Here is a 25,405-nt window from a genome sequence, read left to right as displayed (position 1 = left end):
CCCTCCCATGCGGCCTGCAATTTATTCTGTAGCATAGGTACCAACACCCAAACTTTCTGCCCTTCCTCGTAGGCCCTCAGTCTGGCATTACGTCTTACCAGACCTTCTGGTTGATTTGGGCCTGGGTCACTTTCTCATGGGCCAGGTTGCTCAGTTTTTGCATTCTCTCTGAGCCGCAGTACATATTCGACCACTGAGACTCCAGTAGTTCTGGGGTCGTCCTCCCAACAGTCCGTAATCAAATCAAGTGGCCCCCTGACTCTCCTCCCATAAACCAGTTCAAAGGGGGAGAATCCAGTAGACGCCTGGGGTACCTCTCTGTCGGCAAACAACAGATGGGGGAGGTACCGCTCCCAGTCTCTCCCTTCAGTCTCCACCAGCATTTTGAGCATTTGCTTTAATGTTCCATTAAAACGCTCACAGAGTCCTTTGGTTTGGGGATGATAGGCGCTGGCCACAAAATGCTGTACTTGTATTCTTTCACAGAGGCTTTCCATCAGACCAGACATGAACTGGGTTCCCTGATCGGTCAACATTTCCCTGGGGAAACCCACACGAGAGAATACAGTCAGTAAAGCATCCGCCACTTTGTCTGCCCGAATGGAGGACAGTGCCACAGCTTCCTCGTATCGTGTAGCATAGTCCACCACTGTAAGGATGTCCTTTTTTCAGAGCTGCTAGGGATTGCAAGTGGCCCTATGATATCCACAGCCACTTGCTGGAAAGGTTCATCAATCACAGGCAGTGGTATCAATGGAGCTTTCTGTATATTCCCGGACTTCCCAACTCTCTGACAAACTACACATGATCGGCAGTAATTGGCAATATCTGTCCCCATCTTGGGCCAATAGAAGTTGTGTCAGGCGAGCTTTAGTCTTTTGTATTCCAAGGTGTCCGGCCAAAGGAATTTCATGGGCAATCCTCAATAATTGTTCCCTAAATGGATAAGGGACGATCAGCCGCCGTTCATAGTCCCAAGATTCTGTAGTATCCGTGGGGATAGTCTCTGTATACAGTCTGCCCTGGTCCCAGTATACTCTCTCTTTGTCAGAAGCAGCAGGGGGTCGGTCTGCAAGACATCTGAGCTCCTCCAGACTGACATCTGTCTGCAGGGCCTCCTGGAAGCTCTGACGGTCAGCCTGCAGGCCCTGGCCTAGTGTGACTGCCAGGCCCTGGTCTGAAGCTGAGTTTTCAGTGTCTGTTATCAGGGACCTTGGTGGGTCTGCCATGTATGGAGGCTCCGGGACCACAGTATGGGCCTCCTGTCCTGGAAGTTCTGTCTGAGACTCATCCTCTAATCTCTGGGCCTGAGTCTGAGCCGCAGCCTGACTCCGGGTCACAGTTGCCACATAATTACAGTCCTGTGCATTGGGACATTTTCCCTCCTCGCACGGGATCTCAGGTGGGTCACTTTCTTCCACCTTCTCTGCATCATTTACTTGCAAGGGAGGAACATAGTGGGACACCATCCTCCCCAGGTCCGTGCCTAGCAACACATTGGTAGGAATAGCCTCTGATACTCCCACTTCCCTCAGTCCCTTCCCTGCTCCCCAGTCCAGGTACACACGGGCCATGGGCACGGCAGGGCTGACCCCTCCAATCCCGGTTATAGACATAGTCTTTCCTGGTATGATATCAGCAGGGGTTATCATGGCTGGACGCACCAGGGTCACCTCTGCCCCAGTGTCTCTGAGAGCAATGGTGACTTTATTGCCAACAGTGACAGATTGGCAGTTCTCATTCGCCCTCGCATCAGAGACAGCTACAAAGAGGACAGACGGTGGGGGCACAGACAGCTTTGTGGTGGTAGTTGGGCGTTTCTCCCTATCAGGGTAGACAGCGCTAACCTGTCCCACTTTGTTGCAGGAGAAGCACCGGCATGCATCGCCTAGAGCAGAGGTGTCAAACTGCATTCCTCGAGGGCCGCCAACAGGTCATGTTTTCAGGATTTCCTTGTATTGCACAGGTGATAATTTAATCACCTGCACAGAATGATTCCAGCACCTTGTGGAATGCTAAGGAAATCCTGAAAACATGACCTGTTGGCGGCCCTCGAGGAATGCAGTTTGACACCTCTGGCCTAGAGAATGTCTATTCCCCACATAGCAGTCCGCAATCCTTGGAGCCTGATCCACAGTTTGTGGCTCCCGATTACACACAAATTGTCGTACATCAGTGGGGCACATGTGAAGAAATTGATCCTTGACCATAAGATCCGTTAAGTCCTCAAAACTGTTAACAGAAAGTCCCCTAATCCATTGGTGGAATGTGGTCCTCAAGGTGCTCACAACATCTGCATAGCTGTCCGTTGATCCACGTTGTAGGTTCCGGAACTTTCTACGATACACTTCTAGTGTCAGGTTGTATTTCCTGATCAGGGCCTCTTTTATGGCCTCATAGTTCGCATCTAGCTCTGGTGGGAGGCCAGCAAAAACTTCCAGGGCTTTGCCTCTCAACCCTGGGGTTAGATACTGTGCCCACTGCTCACGGGGTAGATGGTACTGCCTGCAAGTTTTTTCAAATCCCCGCAGGAAAGTATCTAAGTCCGTATCCTTCTCCATCACAGGGAAGTTTTCTAGACGTGGTCTCCTTGGATTTATGTCCTGGGAGGGGGTTATCTGAGGACTGATACCCCTCTCTATTTGAGCCATCTGAAGCTGGAAAGTTCTGTCCTCCCGGCGTTCTGCAGCCTCTCTCTCAGCCCGGTCCCGGCGTTCTGCAGCAGCAGCCTGGCGTTCTGCAGCCTCTCTCAGCCTGGCGTTCTGCAGCCTGTCGGTACTGTAGAATAAGCTGCATGCGCAGATTGGGATCACTTGTTCCCAGCCGTTGTAAGTCCATTTGTAAAGTACAGTCCATAGGCTCCTCAGCACTGGCATTTCCAGCAGGTATCTCCGGTGCAAGAGCTGGCATTGCTGGGTCTCTGAGGTGTACTCTCTCCTTGGCCAGATGCTTCAGCACTTTGCTCCATGTCATGCTCTATCAAGGAACATATCAGCCACTCTCTGGATCTGTCGGCTGTCTCTATTCCTCTCTGCTCACAGAGGCTGGTCAGAGCCTCTTTGCTCAGCTTCTTGTACTGGGCTGCCGTATCGATGAACAGCCTTTGCCAAATAAAAGATAGAAAAGAAAAACGGGGAAGGGAAACTGTTTGCAAGTATGTCTAAGTAAGCACTGAGTTGAAGAACTGGTGCACTCCTCGCAAGGATACCAATTCTTTAGTACAGGCAATAGTTGCTTAAACCATGCACTAATGCTCTAATAGAAATAATTCTATCCCACCGCTGCCACCAATTGTCACGGATCCCTTCTCCGTGGTGTCGCTTATTCGTCACGTGCCTGCTCTCACACGTGACTTGGAGTTGTGCCTGCAAGGGTTAATCTGTCTCCCCACTCTCAGTCCAGCATTCAACCTCTGTCCTATGCTGTAATGGGAGCATAAATCACACACCGACCCAGGCCACACACCCGCTCATACACGCTGCCACCACTCACCAAATACATGGGCGATGAGTCCCGGAACTAAGAATACTAATAAAATATGTCTATCACTCATAAGGCTCACACGCCTTAGGCTGTGGATTCTTTTAGAACATTCAAGGTTCAACTTGTTAAAGTTTTATACTTTAATAACAAAAAAGGTTAAATGCTTACAATAAGAAAAAGGTATAAAAAATATGATAATAAAAAGACATACAACTTATGCAAAACAGTATAAAATAAAGAGGCGAAACTTACAGAAATGATCTAACTAGTAGTTGCTTTCTGCTCCCTGAGGGTAGGACGAATGTAGATTGGATCACATCAGCTTCTCAGGCTGCCCCCATCATGTGAACACAATTCTCTGTCTGCAGCCTAAATTTATAACTTTGGTCTGGAGGTCAGGTTTCTATACCGGCCCCTCAGGTCAATATCATAACTGCTGCCTGTTTGATTGGGCCACGGCCGCGCCCCCAATGAATATATTATTTTCCCTTGAGATACTTGTGAAAAGGTTCTCAGGAATAGATGCCCTCCGGCCGCAATTAACATCTCCTCTCCAAGACCTGAGAGGTGCCAAATGTTACCTTTCTTCTTGGCCCTAGCTAGACCTCCTGGTGAGATATGGAGACACAATTTCTACTAGTCCCAAGGAAGTACCTATTAACACCTAGGTGCGACTTGCCTTCAGGACAGATGTTACATTATCACTAGTCACACATATAACCCTAGACATATGTCACTACACACATATAGATATATATACACATATTTCACCACAAAGTGTATACGATAACTGGCAATGAGTCTTTTACACGCTCTGGAGGAATTTTGGCCCCCTCATCTTTGCAGAATTGTTGTAATTCAGCCACATTGGAGGATTTCAGAACATGAACCGCCTTTTTAATGTCATGTCACGGCATCTCAGTCGGATTAAGGTAAGGACTTTGACTAGGCCACTCCAAAGTCTTAGGGTATGTGCACACGTTGCAGATTTGCCTGTGGAATTTTCTGCGCAGATTCTTCATCTCTTGGCAGAAAACGCAGGTAAAAATCCACATGGATTTGATGCTTTTTTTATGCAGATTTTCATGCATTTTTTCATGCGGATTTGTATGCATCTTTGTTGGCTAAATAAAGATCTATTTAACAAAAAAAAAAAAAAAAAAAAAGAATTGTGATGTAATTTCTTGTCCAACCTCTTCATTTACATACTCCACTAAAGAGTAGTGTTTACACACACAGATAGATAGATAGATTGATAATAGATAGATCTATAGATAGATGATAGATAGTTCCATACATGGATAATAGAGATATATATATATATATATATATATATATATATATATATATATACATACATACATACATACATACATACATACATACATACATACATACATACATACATACATACATACAGTGGGGCAAAAAAGTATTTATTTAGTCAGTCAGCAATAGTGCAAGTTCCACCACTTAAAAAGATGAGAGGCGTCTGTAATTTACATCATAGGTAGACCTCAACTATGGGAGACAAACTGAGAAAAAAAAATCCAGAAAATCACATTGTCTGTTTTTTTATCATTTTATTTGCATATTATGGTGGAAAATAAGTATTTGGTCAGAAACAAACAATCAAGATTTCTGGCTCTCACAGACCTGTAACTTCTTCTTTAAGAGTCTCCTCTTTCCTCCACTCATTACCTGTAGTAATGGCACCTGTTTAAACTTATTATCAGTATAAAAAGACACCTGTGCACACCCTCAAACAGTCTGACTCCAAACTCCACTATGGTGAAGACCAAAGAGCTGTCAAAGGACACCAGAAACAAAATTGTAGCCCTGCACCAGGCTGGGAAGACTGAATCTGCAATAGCCAACCAGCTTGGAGTGAAGAAATCAACAGTGGGAGCAATAATTAGAAAATGGAAGACATTCAAGACCACTGATAATCTCCCTCGATCTGGGGCTCCACGCAAAATCCCACCCCGTGTGGTCAGAATGATCACAAGAACGGTGAGCAAAAATCCCAGAACCACGCGGGGGGACCTAGTGAATGAACTGCAGAGAGCTGGGACCAATGTAACAAGGCCTACCATAAGTAACACTACGCCACCATGGACTCAGATCCTGCAGTGCCAGACGTGTTCCACTGCTTAAGCCAGTACATGTCCGGGCCCGTCTGAAGTTTGCTAGAGAGCATTTGGATGATCCAGAGGAGTTTTGGGAGAATGTCCTATGGTCTGATGAAACCAAACTGGAACTGTTTGGTAGAAACACAATTTGTCGTGTTTGGAGGAAAAAGAATACTGAGTTGCATCCATCAAACACTATACCTACTGTAAAGCATGGTGGTGGAAACATCATGCTTTGGGGCTGTTTCTCTGCAAAGCAAAACGTGGCTGGGTCTTTCAACATGACAATGATCCAAAGCACACCGCCAGGGCAACGAAGGAGTGGCTTCGTAAGAAGCATTTCAAGGTCCTGTAGTGGCCTAGCCAGTCTCCAGATCTCAACCCTATAGAAAACCTTTGGAGGGAGTTGAAAGTCCGTGTTGCCAAGCGAAAAGCCAAAAACATCACTGCTCTAGAGGAGATCTGCATGGAGGAATGGGCCAACATACCAACAACAGTGTGTGGCAACCTTGTGAAGACTTACAGAAAACGTTTGACCTCTGTCATTGCCAACAAAGGATATATTACAAAGTATTGAGATTAAATTTTGTTTCTGACCAAATACTTATTTTCCACCATAATATGCAAATAAAATGATAAAAAAACAGACAATGTGATTTTCTGGATTTTTTTTTCTCAGTTTGTCTCCCATAGTTGAGGTCTACCTATGATGTAAATTACAGACGCCTCTCATCTTTTTAAGTGGTGAAACTTGCACTATTGCTGACTGACTAAATACTTTTTTGCCCCACTGTACATACATACATACATACATACATACATACATACATACATACATACATACATAGCGACTGAAAAAATGGAAGGCAGCACTCCAGGTTTTAGCAAAAATATAAGTGGACTTTATTTGGCCCACATGGCGTGGTGCAACATTTCGGCTTCTAAAAGCCTCTCTCAAGCAGATCTATAGATAGATCTATATATAGATGATCGATAATAGATAGATGATAGATAGATAGATACATATATAGATAGATACATCTATAGATAGATAATACCAAGCCCAATGTTTAGTAATAAACATAATAAAATGGTACATAAAGAGTTAAATAAAGACACACACCCACACAATCTGCGTTAAGCAGAGGTCACACTTGCGAGAAACTCGCACAAGTCTTGTACCTCAGTACCCGGAGCGTGCAGCTATATAGAAATACATGCAGCTGCACACTCCGGTCCCGAGTGCCAGGGGCAGTGTCGGGTATTGAGGTGCGAGTTTCTTTCTAGTGTGACCCCGGCCTTAAACGCAATATCTGTTTAATTTTTTTTTAAAAATGCCGTGGGCTCCCGTGCAATTTTATGCGCCAGAGAGGGAAAGCCAGCCACTGGGGGCAGATGTTGATAGCCTAGGAAGGGGTTAATACCCATGAATATTAGCCTGCAGCTGTATATTTAGCCTTTACTGGCTATTAAAATAGGGGGACCCCGAAAAATAAAATGACATGGGGTCCCCCTATAATTAATAGCTAGGAAAGGCTATGCAGACAGCTGCGGACTGATCTTCATAGCCTAGGAAGGGACCATTGTTATTGGCCCCCTCTGGCTACAAACACCAGCTCTCAGCTGCCCCAGAAATGGCGCATCTCTAAAATGCGCCAATTCCGGCATTTCGCCTCTCTCTTCCCACTCCCCTGTAGCAGTGACATATGGGGTAATAGGGGGTTAATGTCATCTTTGTGTTGTAAAGTGACATCAAGCCCGCTTAGTAATGGAGAGGTGTCAGTAATACACCTATCCATTACTAATCCTATAGTTGTTATAAGTTAAATAAACGCACAGCCAGAAAGTATTTTAATGATATAAAACACCACACAGTTTTCCCATATTTATTGTTCTGCTAATCCATGCGACTCCCTCGATCACAAGTAAAAAAATAAAATAAAATAATAAACCAACACAAATATTCCCTGGTACGGCTTAGTCCATTTATTAACGAGTGTCCCACGACCATCTCCCCTATAGAGCTGTCACATAAGGAGATTTGACTGCTCTATAGGCCTCCCACGATGCATTGACAGGAGACAATGGCTCTTACAGTGCATCACTGAAGAGGTTACCCAAGTTCGGGCTCTCACTTTACGGCTACGCTGCGTGTGAATTTTCCCACGCAACGTTGCCAGTGACAGCAACCTCTGACGGAGGAGTGATACCCTGCGGAAGGATACCTTCTGTCATTGTATCACTGGAGCCCCTGGAGAGCGGTCACATCTGCTGATGTGACAGCTCTCCACAGGAGATCATCGTGGGACACTCGTTATTTAATGGATTTATTAAATGGATTACATCGGAACGGAGTATACTGTTGGTTTATTTTATTTTTATTTTTTTACAGGTGATCCAGGGCATCAGGGATTAGTTGTATGGTGAGTACATACTATATATGTCTGTATGTATTTTGTTTTTCTTTTACACAGTAGCCGGATGATGGGACTACTACTGTCCCATCATCGGCTAGCTGTCTCTGTAGCAGGCATAGTCGGATGGGACTAGTAGTCCCATCGGACGATGCCTGCCTACATACAGACCCACATACACACACACACACACACACACACACACACACACACACACACACACACACACAGATACACAGACACCCGCACACAGACACGCACATCTTCTCCGCACATGCACAGTCTCCGCCCACACACTCTTCCTCCTCCTGATCTGCAGCGTTTCTCGCACCCAACTCCGCAGCAAAACTGCAGATCTTTTTAAACCTGCGGTTTTGCTGCGAATTTGTCTGAATCAATGGAAGTCAATGGATGCAGAAACGCTGCAGATCCGCAAAAAGAAGTGACATGCTGCGGAAAATAAAATGCTGCAGATCCACGCGTTTTTGTGCATGTGCACACCAAATGTCAATTTCCCATTGACTAACATTGCTTATGCACTACACTGCACATTTGATGCAATTCTGCGCGTCCAAAAACGCTGCGGAAACGCATCAAAATCCGCAGCGAGTGCACATAGCCTTAATTTTTCTTAAGTCTTTCAGAGGTGGACTTGCTGGTGTGTTTTGGATCATTGTCCTGCTGCATAACCCAAGGGCGCTTCAGCTTGAGGTCATGGGCAGATGGCCGGACATTCTTCTTCAGGATTTTTTGATAGACTGCAGAATTCATGTTTCCATTTTCCACAGGAAGTCATCCAGGTCCTGAAGCAGCAAAACAGCCCCAGACACCACCACCATCACAAGATGTAATGGGACATACATCTTCCAAAAAGTTAAACTTTTATCTCATCAGTCCACAGAGTATTCTCCCAAAGTCTTGAGGATCATCAAGATGTTTTCTGGCAAAACTGAGATGAGCCTTTATGTTATTGCCAAGTGGTTTTAGTCTTGAAACTCTGACATGCAGGCCATTTTTGCCTAGTTTCTTTCTTCTGGGTGAGTAATGAACACTGACCATAAGTGAGGCCTGCAGTTCTTTTGATGTTGTTGTTGGGTCTTTTGTGACCTGGATGAATTTCTTTGGTTCGCAGCATGATGTCTAGCTTTTGAAGATCTTTTGGTCTACTTCACTTTGTCAGGCAGGTCCTATTTAAAGGGACTCTGTCACCTGAATTTGGAGGGAACAATTTTCAGCCATAGAGGCAGGGTTTTCGGGTGTTTGATTCACCCTTTCCTTACCCGCTGGCTGCATGCTGGCTGCAATATTGGATTGAAGTTAATTCGCTGTCCTCCGTAGTACATGCCTGCACAAGGCCTCTATGGCTGAAAATTGTTCCCTCCAAATTCAGGTGACAGAGTCCCTTTAAGTGGTTTCTTGATTGTAAACAGGTGTGGCAGTACTCAGGCTAGGGAATTTGAATTCAGCTTCCCAAAGATGTGATAAACCCCAATTAATTAATATTGTAAGGGTGTGGCAATCACGTTTTCACACAGGACCCTGTAGGTATGGATTTCTTTTCCTTTAATAATAAAAACTTAAATTTAAAAACTACGTTTTGTGATTACTTGTGTTTATCTTAGTCTAATAATTTATTCGTTGATCTAAAACATTTAAGTGAGACAAACATGCAAAAGAATAGGAAATCAGGAAGGGGGCAAACACTTTTTCACACCACTGTAGATGCCCTAATAGACTGTATTCTGTATTTTTCTTTTTGCCATATATTCTGCTGAAGCAGAGAAACATACGCTGATTTTTCTGTCTTTGTAGTTTGTTTGCCAAAAAATACCTGAACACCATGACAGAGGCACAGATGTCCCAGTATGATCGCCTTATCAATGAGCCGAGCAACGACTGGGATATTTACTACTGGGCCACAGGTACAGATGCTGTGAGAAATAGATTAAACCCTTCATACTATAAGTTGGAATAGAAAGCGAAGCTCAGTGTTTACAGCTACAGTGAAGTCCAGGCATATTTGCACAGTGACACAAGTTTTTGCATTTTAGCTGTTTACCAAAACATATTAAAGGTAGAGTTCTACAATCTGTATGGGATTAAAGTGCAGACTCTCCGCTGTAATTTCAGGGTATTCACATCCTAATTAGAGTAAGGGCTGTTTCAGATGTCTGTGATAATTGTTCCCATGTGGGATCACCATGCACGGGCCGGCCGCACATCTCCTGACCCAAGCATGATGTATTTCTATGAAGCTGTCGCCCTCGGGTGAGTAGATGTGCGGCGGCCGGCCTGTGCATTGCCATTCAACATCGGAGCGATTATCACAGACATCTGGAACCGCCCTAAGGGGTTAGGAATTACCTCTCTTTAATATGCAGCTGCCACTTTTTTAAGGGGACCAAAGATATTTGGACAATTATTTCAAAAGCTCTTTTTTCTAACTGAATTTTTATTGAACTTTCAAAAATAGAATTGTTGAGGGAGGATCTAAAGTGACCCTTCACGGTTGACCTTAGTGATTTTCAAATTAATTAACAGGGTGTTGCCGGCAACTGAGAATGACCAGATGGAGACGTAGCTCTGTTTGGGAGAATCAAAGGAGATTCCTAGCCCCCGTTTATTGTGTTGTACTTTTATCATGTTAGCAAATTCTACTTCAACCAATAGTATAAAAACACACTTTCAGCACTTAACCTATAAAAATGCAGGAAAAACTTAACCTATGAGAATACAGAAAAAAATGGAAACTACATATATGGTCGTGTCTTTTTGGCACAAACAACATATTAACAGGTGCCTCAAAGTCTTATCTAGTGATACACCCCCGAGTCCCTTCCCTGGCTCGAGTTAGAATACTCAAGGTCTTTACACCAACTATAAACCATAGCCTAATTAAGTAACAAAATGTTATCTTCGTGAGAAACAGGACAGAGGTACAAGCAAAAAAAATAAAGCCTTTAGTTTTGATCTTAGTTTAACCCTTCACAATCCCCCCTAGATAAATTTTGTTAATTAATGTCCAGCATCAGAGGTACTATCCCAAGCTATAAGCTCGAGGGGTACTGGTCTTCACATGACTGGTGCCATGTTACCAGCCATGGCTGTTGCGGCGTACCCGTCCCCCCTGTATGCTAGAATTTACGAATAACAATTGTTGATGACAATGGTGGGGATCTTTTGAAAATAGCCATGCGCTTGGCTTCAACATCTTCATCAGGTAACTTTGTGAAATCGGTGTAGAGAAGAGCAGGGGTGACAACACTTTTGGTTTCATCATTAGTTGTCTTAGTGCAGAATTTCCTAATACATACAGAAATACACCAAAGAACAAGTTTTAGTATTACATACATAACAAGGATAAAGGCAGCGATATGTAACAAACTTTGCAAGATTCCAGCTATCCAGCCCCCAAATCCCTTAAACCAATTGGCTGGATTAAGAAAGGAGAAGGTGTCTGTCCACCAACTGTCCTTATTACGGTCATTGTCTTTATCATATTGATCTCTGAGTCTTTGAATATCCTCTAACTTTAACTTTAACTTCATAGTGCTATTGGGATCTATATAATGACAGCATGCGGGTCCAATAACCTGACACATACCACCCTGTGCTGCTGTTAAGTAATACAGTACTACAGTGTGTTGATTAGTGACTATGATAAGTTGGTTTTGGACAGCAACAGTAGTATTAAGTATATCCAATATATCCCAAATTTGATCATCTAGATAGTCTGTGGCCCTAACCAATTTATCCCACATTTGTGTAATCATAGGGTAAATGAAAATAGAACTGACAATTTTATTGGCTATACCCATCTGTACTACATGTGGTCTCCCCGAAGGGCGGGGTGAGTTATCTGCAGCTCTTTTGTATAATGTGTGTTTGGGTATAGTCTGTGTATCCAACTGTTTACTTGAGAGGACAAAGGTGGCCGGGGTCAATCGACCTAGAGTACAAGTGCCCTTTAGCCCTACTGGCAACCATTTGTAAGCATTGTCTCCACACACCCAGAACATATCAACAGGTAAATCCCATAAGGCTGAATGTTGTAGTACCAATCTATGCGCTAAGTCTACGAAGGCTGAGACATTCTGGAGCATGCACCAAGGTGGAGACTGTCCTAGAGGACTACAATAACCTACATTAGGATTCCCACAAGTGGGGGTTCCTGGCACATATCCAGAGGACTCATTGCAAGGTATATTGCCAGGAATGCTAGCACAGATATCTTTAGAACCTTGTAAAAACAGACTAGAAAATTTCCATGACGTATTATGTATCATTCTTTCTAACATTATTGGTTTGAAAGCATCAGTAGAGTATGAAGTCACATCAAAACTAATTTGTAAACCATATGTTGGAACTTGCCCTAGATTAGTTAGACTAGTCTTATTCTTAGGTACCCAAACCCCTCCTTCATAGGCCAGATATTGAAGGTGTGTATCGCTTCCTGAAAGGTTACCTTGCCACCAGGGGTACCCCACCCATCCCACAATAGGTATACCGACAGTAGTATTCCATAATTTAGCATTATCTGTGGCATTGTTAGCGAATGTGTCAGAACAGTTAGTCCAGGCAAACAACTCCTCAGGTGGGACGGGAATAGCCAAAAAAGGGATACTTGTGGCTGACACTGGTGAATGTGTGCAAATCCAGCAATCTGCCAGAGACTGGGAATTATCCAACAAATCTCTCAGTAATCTTTCATGATGTTGTACAAACTTATTATTCAAGGAAGTTGGGGAATTTAGGCTGTCCCATGCGGTTACCAATAATAATATGGAAAATGCGAAAAACCAAAACATTATGTTCTCTTATTTGCTACTAGTCTGTTTGACCAGCTTGCAGTGCGATGCGTGGATCCACGTCGGCCTTCCTTCCAGTTTCACTGACGTAGGGGTGATGAGGAGGACTTGGTAGGGACCGTCATACAAGGGTTCTAGTCCGTGTTTTCTGACATGCCTTTTCACGACCACAAAATCACCAGGCTTCAAGTTGTGACAAGTGTCCGTTTCTGCTGAATCTGGAAGGGAAGAAGAAACTAGAGCATGGGTGTTAGCAAGATTTCTACTAAGCTGAATAACATATTGAACAGTACGGTCAGTTTCCTCTGACAACTGCTGAGGCTGGAAATTTGCAACTGGGGGCCTAGCACCAAACAATATCTCATATGGGGACAGACCATGTTTTGCAATAGGGGTAGTGCGAATGTGGTACAGTACAATGGGTAGGAGCTCTGGCCATGGAGCCGTAGTCTCCTGCATCATTTTGGTCAATTGTCCCTTCAGTGTGCCGTTCAACCTCTCAACCTTCCCACTGGATTGTGGATGGTACGGAGTATGGAGGGCTACAGTGGATCCAAGCATTGTCAGAACCTCCTGATACACATGAGAAGAAAAAGCCGGACCTTGGTCACTTTCGACAACTTCTGGAACACCGTATCTGCATATAACTTCCATCACCAGTTTCTTCGCTGTGGTCTTTGCAGTCATGTTGGTAACTGGGAATGCTTCTGGCCAACTGGAGAACATGTCGACAACTACCAGACAATATTCATACCTTCCAGACTTAGGCAACGTGATGTGGTCCACCTGGAGCCTTTGGAAAGGATAATCGGGCTTAGCAAGGTGTTTCGGGGGTACACGCTGAAGTTGACCGGGATTGCAGGTCTGACAGATATTACATGCACGGTTGAGTGCTGTCAGGACTGTAGAAATACCTGGAGCCCAGTAGAATTTTTGTACCAGGGCAAGGGCCTGGTTTTTTCCTCGATGTGTGGGCCCATGTGCCCACGTGGCAATAGCAGGGTACATCCGCTTTGGGAGACACACAAGTTGGTCCTTTTTCCAGAGACCATTGTCCATACATGCTCCATCAGCCTTCCACTGCTTCACTTCTTCCTTTGGAGACATTCTCTGCATCGTCAGTAAGCGGTCTCGTGGGGTCCGGCAGAAAACCTCAGTCTGTCGTGGATCATCAGGTTCCTGTAAAGTCAGTGTTTCTTGTAACTGTTTACGCTGAGAGCGTGTGGTCACCATAGTAGGTATGGTCAGTTCAACAGGCAGAAGAGCAGCGGCTTTTGCTTGCATATCCGCAAAAGCGTTACCAACACTCTGTGGACTGTTCCTTGGACCGTGTGCCTTGACCTTGATAATGGCCACCTGGTTAGGTAATTTGATTGAGTCCATGAGGGTTTTAACAGCTTCAGCATTCTTGACTGGTGTTCCGGCAGTAGTAATAAACCCTCGATTGGCCCATAGAGCCCCAAAATCGTGAGCAATACCAAATGCATACTGTGAGTCCGTGTATATATTAGCCCGCCTGTCTTTGGCCAGAACACATGCAGTAGACAGAGCCTGAAGTTCTGCTTCTTGTGCTGACTGTGAGGGAGGGAGTGCAGCTGCGTGCACCACAGTGTCTTCCGTAGTAACAGCGTATCCGGTGTGGAATCTGCCAAACTCATCAGCATATCTTGAACCATCCGTGTATAACACCAGATCAGGATTTGGAAGTGGATTTTCACTGACATTTAGCGGAGTAGCTGTTTCTTCAGTCAGAAGTTGGGAACAGTCATGTTGGAGATAATCCTCATCACTGCCATCCTTCTTGGGGACCGGCAGTAAAGTAGCAGGGTTGATTGTAGTACAGCGATGCAATTTGACGTAGTCAGGCAAAAGGAGTGAACACTGCAGCCGTAAGTGTCGTTGTACGGTCAAATGTCTTGGCTGTTGGAGTGTCAGTATTGCTGCGATATCATGCGGGGCAAAAATGTGCGTCTCATGTCCAAGAATTATGTCTGCAGTTTTGTCAAGCAACGAGTGAGTGGCGTGAACTGCTCTCATGCAACTTGGTGATGCTCAGGCCACAGGGTCGAGGCGGGCCGAATAATAGCCCACTGGTCGTTGCCTATTGCCATGCCACTGTGTAAGTACCCCTGCTGCGTGTCCTTCATTCTCAGACACATACAAATGAAATGGTCGAGTATAGTCCGGGATGCCCAAGGCAGGGGCGGATGCAATAAGTCGCTTTAATTCAGAGAAGGCACGATAAAGGCTTTCCATACAAACTGGTGATCTTTCCTTATAGTTCATTATACCATCTTTTAAGGCATTGTAGAGAGGTTGCATTATGCGGGATGCATCCGGTATCCACTGACGACAATAAGTACATAGTCCAAGAAAACGCTGGAGTTCAGTCTCATCTTTTGGGAAAGGAAGGGAGCTGACGGCTATTTTTCTTTCTTCTGTGAGGTGTCTGGCACCCTGAAGGAGACAGTGACCCAAAAATATCACTTGACCAAGGCAAAACTGAAGTTTCGAGGCCGAAACCCGACAGTTCAGATCTGCCAGATACTTGAGGAGGCTAACAGTGGCAACAATGGCTTCCTGCTCTGTTTGTGCACACAACAAAAGATCATCCACATACTGAAGCAGCGTGACATAGGGATGTTCTAACTGCCAGGGTAAAAGACACTCGCCCATATTTTTTGCAAACTGATTGGGACTGTTTTGGGCCCCTTGTGGCATAACTGTCCATGTCAATTGTCGTCCCTGATAAGTGAATGCAAACAGAAACTGGCAATCTAGGTGTAATGGGATGCTGAAGAAGGCATTGGCAAGGTCAATAACTGTGAACCAAGCAGCATCCTGAGGTATCTGGGACAAGAGAGTATGTGGATTAGGCACCACCGGAGTTTCTAGAACAGTAACTGCATTAACTGCCCGTAGATCTTGTACCAGCCGGTATGCAGGGGGTTGGCCGGGTGGTGTCTTTTTCTTAACGGGAAACAAGGGCGTGTTACATGGGGAAACACAGGGTACCAGGGCACCATTATCGAGTAACGTTTGTATTTGCCCCTTGAGGCCCTGCTCCTGATCATGTTTCAAAGGGTACTGATGGACTTTGGGGAAAGGGGCACCAGGTTTGAGAAACACTTTTACTGGTTCTACAGGCATTTTCCCTATATCATCTGGCCCTTTTGACCAAAGTTTGGGTGGTATCTCTGAGAGATATGGAGCGAGTCGCTGGTCCTCGGGCATGATTGGGGGTGGATCTGGGCCTATCAGGGCCATCATCACTGTGGGAAGGGCATGTAGGATACAGATCTCCTCATGGTGTTCATCTGCATAAGGGTTATATAATGTGAGGACCATCTGACCATCATCTTGGAATTGTATTCTGGATCGGAACTGTGATAATAAATCTGCCCCCAGTAAATTTACAGGACATGTGGGAGAGATTACGAACTGAGCAGTAACTTCAGGGAAAGGCCCCACAGGAATGGGTTTTGTAAGAGTATGTTTATTGGGTTTTCCATCTACTCCAATTAAAACAAGCTCTTGGTCTGAGAATTGAATAGGGATATCTGTAGGTACATCTGATGACTTGATTATAGAGTTGGCCGCCCCAGTGTCTACCATGAACTTAACAAGGGTGTCCCCGACAGGAAGCGTGACAGATGAGCATGCCCCAGGTTTGGTGGAGGACATTGTGATGGCAGACCCTGGTTGGCCACCCCTTCAGTATGGGCGATTATCAGGATTTTGAGGCTGTCTGTAATTGGGGTATCCTCTGGGGTTCCCTGTATTCAGGTTGTGACTGGAAGGGGGAACTTGAGGGTAGCATCTGTCAGCAGGGGTGTGACAATCTCTCTGAAAGTGACCGGGTCGGCCACAGCGCCAACACTGCAAGCGAGAACTGGTGCGGCGGGGCTGGGGAGCGATACTTCCAGAAGGTGGGAGGGCTGGAACTGGAATTTGCTGCTGGGCAGGCCACTGATAAGGAGCCAACTGCATGCTTGTACCTGGGGTGGGGGCTGGAATTGGAGCAGAGACTGCTGCAGCTACAGTTTTAACCCTTGATTTTCCTGTTGATGCAGAACGTGCTAAATTTTTCTGAAAACTTTTAATTACTTTTAATGCATCGTCCGGAGTGGAATTCTCGACGTCAGGTCTAACCGACATTATTGCCTCTTTCAATTCAGATTTAAGGCCAGACATCAAAGCTGCCACAAAAAGATGTGAATGGGCTTTATTATACAATGAGAATCCCAAATCTTTAAACACTACCATAAGACGCCCATAGAACTTCTCGGCACTCTCCCCTTTGTCCTGTGTGACATCTGTTAGGGAGGTAGCTTGGTCCGCTAGTCTATCTTGTGCCCAAACCTTTAAAGCATTACAGAAATCAACACCACTCTCATAGGTTCCCCCATCCAGGTTCACATTATACATTATACCACCCTCAATAATTGGAAAATACCCCTCTCCAGCCTTCACCTGGAGTAAGTGTAACAGATCTCTCCGGGGAGTGGAATAAATCTCTCGATTTGCTGCTATTTGTCTATAGAAGGCCATGGGGGATGCTTCTGGATCGGGTAACTGGTTACAAAGGGTGTCTATCTGCGATGGAGAAAAGGGGGTATACTTTGGCCTGTCAGGAGTAGTTTCCACATCATCCTCTCCAAACTCTGATATTACTGACTCGGAGGCGGGAGGAGGTGGCGGTAGTACAGGTACAAGAGGCATCTGCTGCGGAAGCGGGGCAGGAGGCTCTGTTACAGTTAGAGATTGTATTGCCTGATGGGCCGTTAGGCGGCTGTCAAGGACAAATCGGACCTCCTCCAATTTTATGGGGTTTTCCTGTATACACCGCTCTATTGCTGATACTATGATCATGGCAGCATCCTTCCTGGGATATTGAAAGATACCGGCAGAGATTAATGGTATGGCCATTGTACGTTGAGGCATCGTACCGGGGGGTACAGAGGAGGCATACAAGATTGCATTCTGGACAGCCTCGGTAAGTAATTGTTGGGATCTTGGGATATTGGTAGGATCATATCGTGGTCCCACTGCATGTATTACATATTGGCACGGCAGCTGTCCTGCTCTGGTTGCTGCGACCTGTCCTGTTTCTACCTGGCCATACGTTTGTATATATGAATTAGATTCTTCCTGTATCATGGGTCCGCCCTTCTGTGAAATTGTTGCGGCCAGTCCCCCAGCATGGTGGAGTTGATTATTTGCAGCATTTACTATGGCCCCAACGTGCTGCTTCGTAAGATCCCCTGTCCCTATCCTAAAGAGCACATCATGACGGTTGGGTCCAGGAATAACATTGGAATACATTTCCTGGAAATCTTCTGTCTCCTCTGTGTATCCCGTCTCTGAGCGGGTGAATAAAGTAGGAGGGGGTGGAAACTCATAACCGCTAGCAGTACTAGGCATAGCAGGGACCGGTGCTGGCGGTGGCTGATAATAGGTGCCATCAGCGTTTAGCAAGGGAAAAATGGGGGCTACAACTCCGGGTCTTTTTGCTTCACAATTGTAACAGACCTGTCTCCACTGAGAATTAATAACTCTGCATACATCACAAATCCACCCAGCAGGATCATAGGGTGGGGGCGCACTGAGTTTTGACAACCCAGGATATATTGGAGCTTTGGGGTTAAGGGGCACAGAGCTTACAGTCGGGAGAAGAGGCTTGATTTCCTGGGGAGGGACCTTATCATCAAGCAGGGAGACCCCCTGTTCCAGATCATCATTTTTAATTGTTTGTCTTTCTGACACATTATTCTCAAACGCTTTCTCAATACCTTCCTGCACCACAAAACATCCAGACTTTATCATAGGAGTAGACAGCTTTCCTTTTTCCACGTAGCAATAACAGAGACAATCAGAACTCACTTCCTCTTCTACCTCCACATACCCTTCGTCACATAATTCATGTGCCAGACTACGGAATTCCACAGCATCTTTAAACAAACCATTATCAATCAACCTTCCCTTGTTCTTTCTGATACCTTCGTCCCATAATGTAGGCTGTAGCCTCCCGCCCTTAGGAAAACCCATAATTGAGAATATTTTTCCTGCATTCCTGACAGATTTCTTTCCCCGTCTTTGAATCATAAGACTAACAGTATCAGATCCATCACGCAAATTCAAAGTCTTCTTTTTGTTCCACGGAAACATGATTCACCTTTTGAGCTAAATATCCTGATTTTACTTGTGCACAATACCGAGTGGCCTTACGGTTGTTCCACGGGTCTCTCTGTCCCCCACTGGGACAACCCAAAAACGCGGTACTCAGTGAAAGGAGGAGGGCGTCTTAGACTCCCCTCCGGACACCTCCTGGATATATACTGTATACTTCTATATATTCCTGAGTTACGTATCCTACCCAATCTTCGATCACCTCACCGCGCCTGATTCTAACAGTGATCAGGAATTCAGGATATTTTGACTAAAAAGAGAATTACAATCACTGGTCAATCCGGGGTGTCCGTCCCTTATGAGGTACGGTTCGAGCACTGGGCCCCCAACGGAACTACACCTCTATATGATTCCACCCAAGAATCACCCCACCATAGGGGACAACCTCAGATCCTCTTTGCAGCAACAAACACAGGAAAACCACACCAGACGGTCAGTCTGAACAGTATAACTGCCAACTTACCGTGGTTGTGGGGGATGATCAGTCCCAATTTTCCAGTGCCTGTGTCCGGTCCGAGGGTCCTTTGTCTTGTTGTCCTCCGGGGAAGAGGAGTCCCTAATTGGGAGCCCCACGTTAGGCGCCAAGCTGTTGAGGGAGGATCTAAAGTGACCCTTCACGGTTGACCTTAGTGATTTTCAAATTAATTAACAGGGTGTTGCCGGCAACTGAGAATGACCAGACGGAGACGTAGCTCTGTTTGGGAGAATCAAAGGAGATTCCTAGCCCCCGTTTATTGTGTTGTACTTTTATCATGTTAGCAAATTCTACTTCAACCAATAGTATAAAAACACACTTTCAGCACTTAACCTATAAAAATGCAGGAAAAACTTAACCTATGAGAATACAGAAAAAAATGGAAACTACATATATGGTCGTGTCTTTTTGGCACAAACAACATATTAACAGGTGCCTCAAAGTCTTATCTAGTGATACACCCCCGAGTCCCTTCCCTGGCTCGAGTTAGAATACTCAAGGTCTTTACACCAACTATAAACCATAGCCTAATTAAGTAACAAAATGTTATCTTCGTGAGAAACAGGACAGAGGTACAAGCAAAAAAAATAAAGCCTTTAGTTTTGATCTTAGTTTAACCCTTCACAGAATTACAGAATAAAAGCATAGAAAAATATTTAGAATTGAGAGTCCTCAGTGGTTGATACCTTTTAAAGGCTAACTGAAAAGATGGTAACAAATTGCAAGCTTTTGAGACTACTAGAATAAAAGCATAAAACTCAAGATGGTAGCATTCAGTTCATATCTGTAACATAGAAGAAGATACAGCCTTACCAACAACAAGTCAGATTATAAATGCACTAGCAAGATGCAGGAGACCCCCCCCCCTCCCCCCAAAAAAAATACTGATGAAAACAATCACTCACTAACCTACCAATTTTGGGAGGGGGTGGCTGCCTCGTATTTAAAATGCACACAGATGAGGCTTGTATAGGACACCCGACACACAGGTACGTGTGAGGCACAGTGTCTGGGTTACAACCCGTTGATGACCCCCATACTATTAGATCAGACGGGTTGCCCAGCACTATATTAGTGCATCCCACAAGGACAGCGCCCCAGTACACCCAACCAACACTAAAGGGCCTGGCTGCACCCTGCATAAAGATGGAAAATAATGTACAAAATACATTACATGAGGTTTTGGTCGATATTTTGGCCAAAATACATAAGCTCGCAACCCACGTCAAGGGTCCTCATACTTGCGAGTCCAAAGACTAAAATTAAAGCATAGAAAACTGACATGAAAATAAGTGGATTGTACACTGAAAAGTCCTTTAGTTGAGACCCAGGTTCTGCATAATTCTTAAAAAGAGTAGGGTGAGAGACTTTAAAGGAGGAGAAAAGAGAATACATGTAGTGGGGTGGCTCAGTGGTTAGCATTGTAGCCGTGCTGCGCTGGGGTCCTGGGTACAAATCCCACCAAGGACAACATCTGCAAGGAGTTTGTATGTTCTCCCCGTGTCAGCATGGGTTTCCTCCCACACTACAAAGACAGAATGATAGGGAATTTAGATTGTGATCCCCAATGGGGGCAGTGATGATAATGTCTGGAATTAATGGCGCTATAGAAGTGAGTAAAATATAAAAAATATAGTGTCTAATTTGTAGAGAGCGATAGTGGGAATTGGAGTGTAAGTCATAGCGAGATTGTGTATCAAAAGGTAATAACCATAGAGCGCGTATCAACTATATCTGCAAAACAAAAAAGTTCTTTGTTAAATCACGGTTTAGTCAAAATTATTATGAAACTATCAAGTAATGCAGGATTAAATAAAAATGAGTTCGTATGGGAATGCTCAAACTTTAGTGGTAACTTTTTTCAAATCTGTTTCCTTAATTGTTTTAGTGAAGGATATTGGTCCTAAAATGTTGAGTCTAGTTTATTGAAGTGGCCCCCCATAGGTAAGAATTTGGGTGAATCAGGAATAACCTGATAGTTTTCAACTTCCATCCATCTCGAAGATGCTTTAAGAGCAGACCAGGCTGGGATGTGGCCAAGATGGGTTGCCCAATAGTATTTGCTAAAAAAACTACTGACACTGTCAGGTTGGCAGTGTTAACCCCTTTCTGCCATCGGACGGAATAGTACGTCCGATGGCACAATCACCCCCCTTTCACCCCATTCAAAATAAAACAATAAAAAGAAATCAAACCTACACATATTTGGTATCGACTCGTTCAGAATCGCCCGATCTATCAATAACAAACATGGATTAACTTGATCGCTAAACGGCGTTGCGAAAAAAAAAAATTAAAACGTCAGAATTACTTTTTTTGGGGTTGTCGCGACATTGAATTAAAATGCAATAACTGGCGATCAACAGAATGTATCTGCACCAAAATGGTATCATTAAGAACGACAGCGCAGCACGCAAAAAATAAGCCCTCACCCGACCCAAGATCACGAATAATTGAGACGCTATGGGTCTCAGAAAATTGCAAATTTTTTTTTTTCTTAAACCAAAGTTTGGATTTTTTTTTTTACCACTTAGATAAAAAAAAAACCTAGACGTGTTTGGTGTCTATGAACTCGTGATGACCTGGAAAATAATAATATCAGGTCAGTTTTAGCATTTAGTGAAGCTAGCAAAAAAGCCAAGCAAAAAACAAGTGTGGGATTGCACTTTTTTGCAATTTCACCGCACTTGGAATTTTTTTCCCCGTTTTCCAGTGCAAGACATGGTAAAACCAATGGTGACATTCAAAAGTACAACTCGTCTGCAAAAAATAAGCCCTCACATGGCCATATTAACGAAAAAATAAAAAAGTTATGGCTCTGGGAAGGAGGGGAGCGAAAAACAAAAAACGCAAAACTGAAAAAAGCTCCGGGAGTTACGGGGTTAAACTGATGAAAATGATACCTGGGGTGAAGAAATCCATCTTGTAGTTCTTGTGCAACTAGTGTTAGAAGTTTTCAGTTAATGATATGCCCGTGCTCCTGGGCGGGACTGTGCAGGCAGAGTCTTGTTTTCCTCTCTAAGCCAGAGATACCAAGGAAAGACCTCACATCAGGCCACCCTGCAATGCTTGTAGTTTACTTAGCAAAATCCTGCTGACAGGTTCGCTTTACGTTGATAACAATCGTGTCCTGAGGATGCCGATACTGATAACAGTATAGCGGACAATGCAGACCACGGTCAAACCGGTCCATCTTTCATTTGCACATATGCCAACCGGATGTACACTACACAACTCACATATGCCAACCTGATTCACGCTACACAATTTACATATATGCCACCACATTATAAAATTCACATACCAGGAAAACAATAGATCAATTCCAGTATAGGGTCACTTGTGGGTGATTCTACTGTTAATGCACATCAGGGCTCTACAAACGCAACATGACGCCCGCAGACCATTCCTTCAAAGTCTGCATTCCAAAAGGTCACTCCTTCCCTTCTGAGCCCTGCTGTGCACCCAAACAGTAGTTTTCTCCCACTTATGGGGTATCAGCGTACTCAGGAGAAATTGCACAACAGATTTTGAGTTCTATTTTCTTTTGTTACCCTTGCAAAAGTAAACATTGTGGCTAAAATAGCATTTTTGTGGAGAAAAAAATAGATTTTTTTATTTTCACAACCCACCGTTATAATTTTTTGTGAAGCACCTGGGGGATCAAAGTGCTCACCACACATCTACATAAGTTCATTGAGGGGGTCTAGTTTCCAATATTGGATCACTTGTGGGGGGTTTTCACTGTTTAGGCACATCAGGGGCTCTCCAAATAGGGCATGGCTTCCGCTAATGAGTCCAGCAAATTTTGCATTCAAAAAGTCAAACAACGTGCCTTCCCTTCTGAGCCCTGCTGTGTGCCCAAACAGTGGTTTTCCTCCACATATGGGGTATCAGCATACTCAGGAGAAATTGCACAACAAATTTTGTTTTCCATTTTTTTCATGTGTTTTGTGAAAATAAATAAAATTGAGTCTAAAATAAAATTTTTGTGAAAAAAGTTTAAATGTTCATTTATTTCCTTCCATATTACTTCAGATAGTGTAAAGCACCTGACAGGTTAATAAACTTCTTGAATATGTTTTTGAGCACCTTGAGGGATGCAGTTTTTAGAATGGTGTCACATTTGGTTTTTTTTCTGTCATATAGACCCCCTCAAAGTCACTTCAAATGTTATGTGGTCCCTAAAAAAAAAAAAAAAGTTTTGTAAATTTTGTTGTAAAATGAGAAATCATTGATCAATTTTAACCCTTATAACGTCCTAACAAAAAAAAATTGTTAAAAAAATTGTACTGATGTAAAGTAGACGTGGGAAATTGTATTAACTACTTTGTGCGACATGACTCTCTGATCTAAGGGCATAAGAAATCAAAGTTTGAAAATTGCAGAATGTTCACCAAATTTCCATTTTTTTCACAAATAAACACAAGTCATGTCGAAGAAATGTTATCACTATCATGAAGTACAATATGTCATGTAAAAACATTCTCAGAAATAGTGGGATACATAGAAGCGTTCCAGAGTTATTACGGCATAATTTGACAGTGGTCAGAATTGTAAAATTTGTTCTGATTATGAAGTGGAAAACAGGCTCAGGGGTGAAGGGGTCATCAATATCTGATCGATGGGGCTACGACACCTATTACGCCTGATGTTCCGCTGTTCTCGGTGTCGGCAGCAGTCTACTGTATAGTCGATTTGGCCAGGTACTACACATCCGACCTCTATTGATTAGGTCATAAACGTTAAAGTAGTGGACCACCTCTTTAATGACATATAGCTCATCCATATGAGATCACCTGTCACCCCAGCCTTCCATTTAAGCGAATAATAATCTGCAGATCTCAGCAGTGACTAATAAACCCTGGCCAACCCCTTTAAATATGGCTGTAAGGACTCTACTCCCCCAGGGGTTAACATTAAATCTTATAAAGTGATGACTTGTCGCTCTGGGACCCCCACAATGTGATAAGCCATCACTTTATGGAGATGTGAATTCCCCATTAACACCATTTTACAGTACTGAGCCGGGGTTGCATCGTATGGACAGTGGACTCATCTGCCGATCATTATTTTTACAGGGGCACAGGATCCCCCTGAGGACTTCAATAACGAAATTATGCATTTACTTAAGGAGTTTGCCAAAAATCGCAATATGGAGCAACGTCTGAGGCAGCCGGACCTGGAATATTTATTCCCAGAGGCGCAGTAAGGATCACCGTGTGCATCAGACTGACAGCAGCTGAGTCTGTCCATCCAGTGGTAATGAAATGTATGGTGGATGATTGCCCCCCATACGTCAGAGGCTGGGGTGGGTGATCAGGAACATTGCATTTCACTATGCCCTACCCTTTCTTCTTATGGGACATAAGCCTCTACCAAAGACGTATTTTACAGACGGAGAAAAGACATCAGTATAAAATATATAATATTGATAATAAAGGAAATTCCGCTGTGAAAATGTATATTACTGTTAGAAATAAAATAAATGTTGAACTTGGGAAACAATTGTATTTATTGTAGAATTATTACTGAAAGGGTTTTCTGATTAAGAAATCCACAAAGCATCTTCCTGCCTAGATTACACACAGCCCATTCATTTCCTCGGTAATGTGTAATGCCCCATTTCTTCCTTGTGCTGCAAGTTCTCCTGCAAATCCCAGATGATTCCTGAAGCTCTGAAGAACCCCTTGTAATGAGATATCAGTGAGACCCTTATTCCCCACCACAGGCTACAGCGCAGAAAACACTTCCCAGATCCCTCATTTGTGTATAGTTCACAAGCAGAAAGACAGTGTATGAAGCCAGACAAAGGCATTAGTAATAAAGAAGGCCATGTTATTGGGGTTTTCCCACAAACAAAATTCCTTTCAATCAATAGATCTTGGAACAATAATTATTTCC

General features: G+C 44.0%; 1 protein-coding gene across 1 annotated transcript in view; it reads left to right on the top strand.

The window, feature by feature from the left end:
* SDHAF2 (succinate dehydrogenase complex assembly factor 2) overlaps positions 1 to 24,990 on the top strand; it is a 38,713-nt gene extending 13,723 nt beyond the window's left edge. The window contains exons 3-4 of the mRNA XM_077287976.1: positions 9,842 to 9,951; positions 24,583 to 24,990. Of these exons, the coding sequence (XP_077144091.1) occupies positions 9,842 to 9,951; positions 24,583 to 24,713 (241 nt within the window). The 3' untranslated portion in view covers positions 24,714 to 24,990. The remainder of the gene's footprint in view (positions 1 to 9,841; positions 9,952 to 24,582) is intronic.
* Positions 24,991 to 25,405: the final 415 nt, after the last annotated feature.

This window comes from Ranitomeya variabilis, chromosome 2 (genome assembly GCF_051348905.1).
Source record: "Ranitomeya variabilis isolate aRanVar5 chromosome 2, aRanVar5.hap1, whole genome shotgun sequence".
Classification (NCBI taxonomy): domain Eukaryota; kingdom Metazoa; phylum Chordata; class Amphibia; order Anura; family Dendrobatidae; genus Ranitomeya; species Ranitomeya variabilis.
This window is presented reverse-complemented; position numbering and strand designations above follow the sequence as displayed.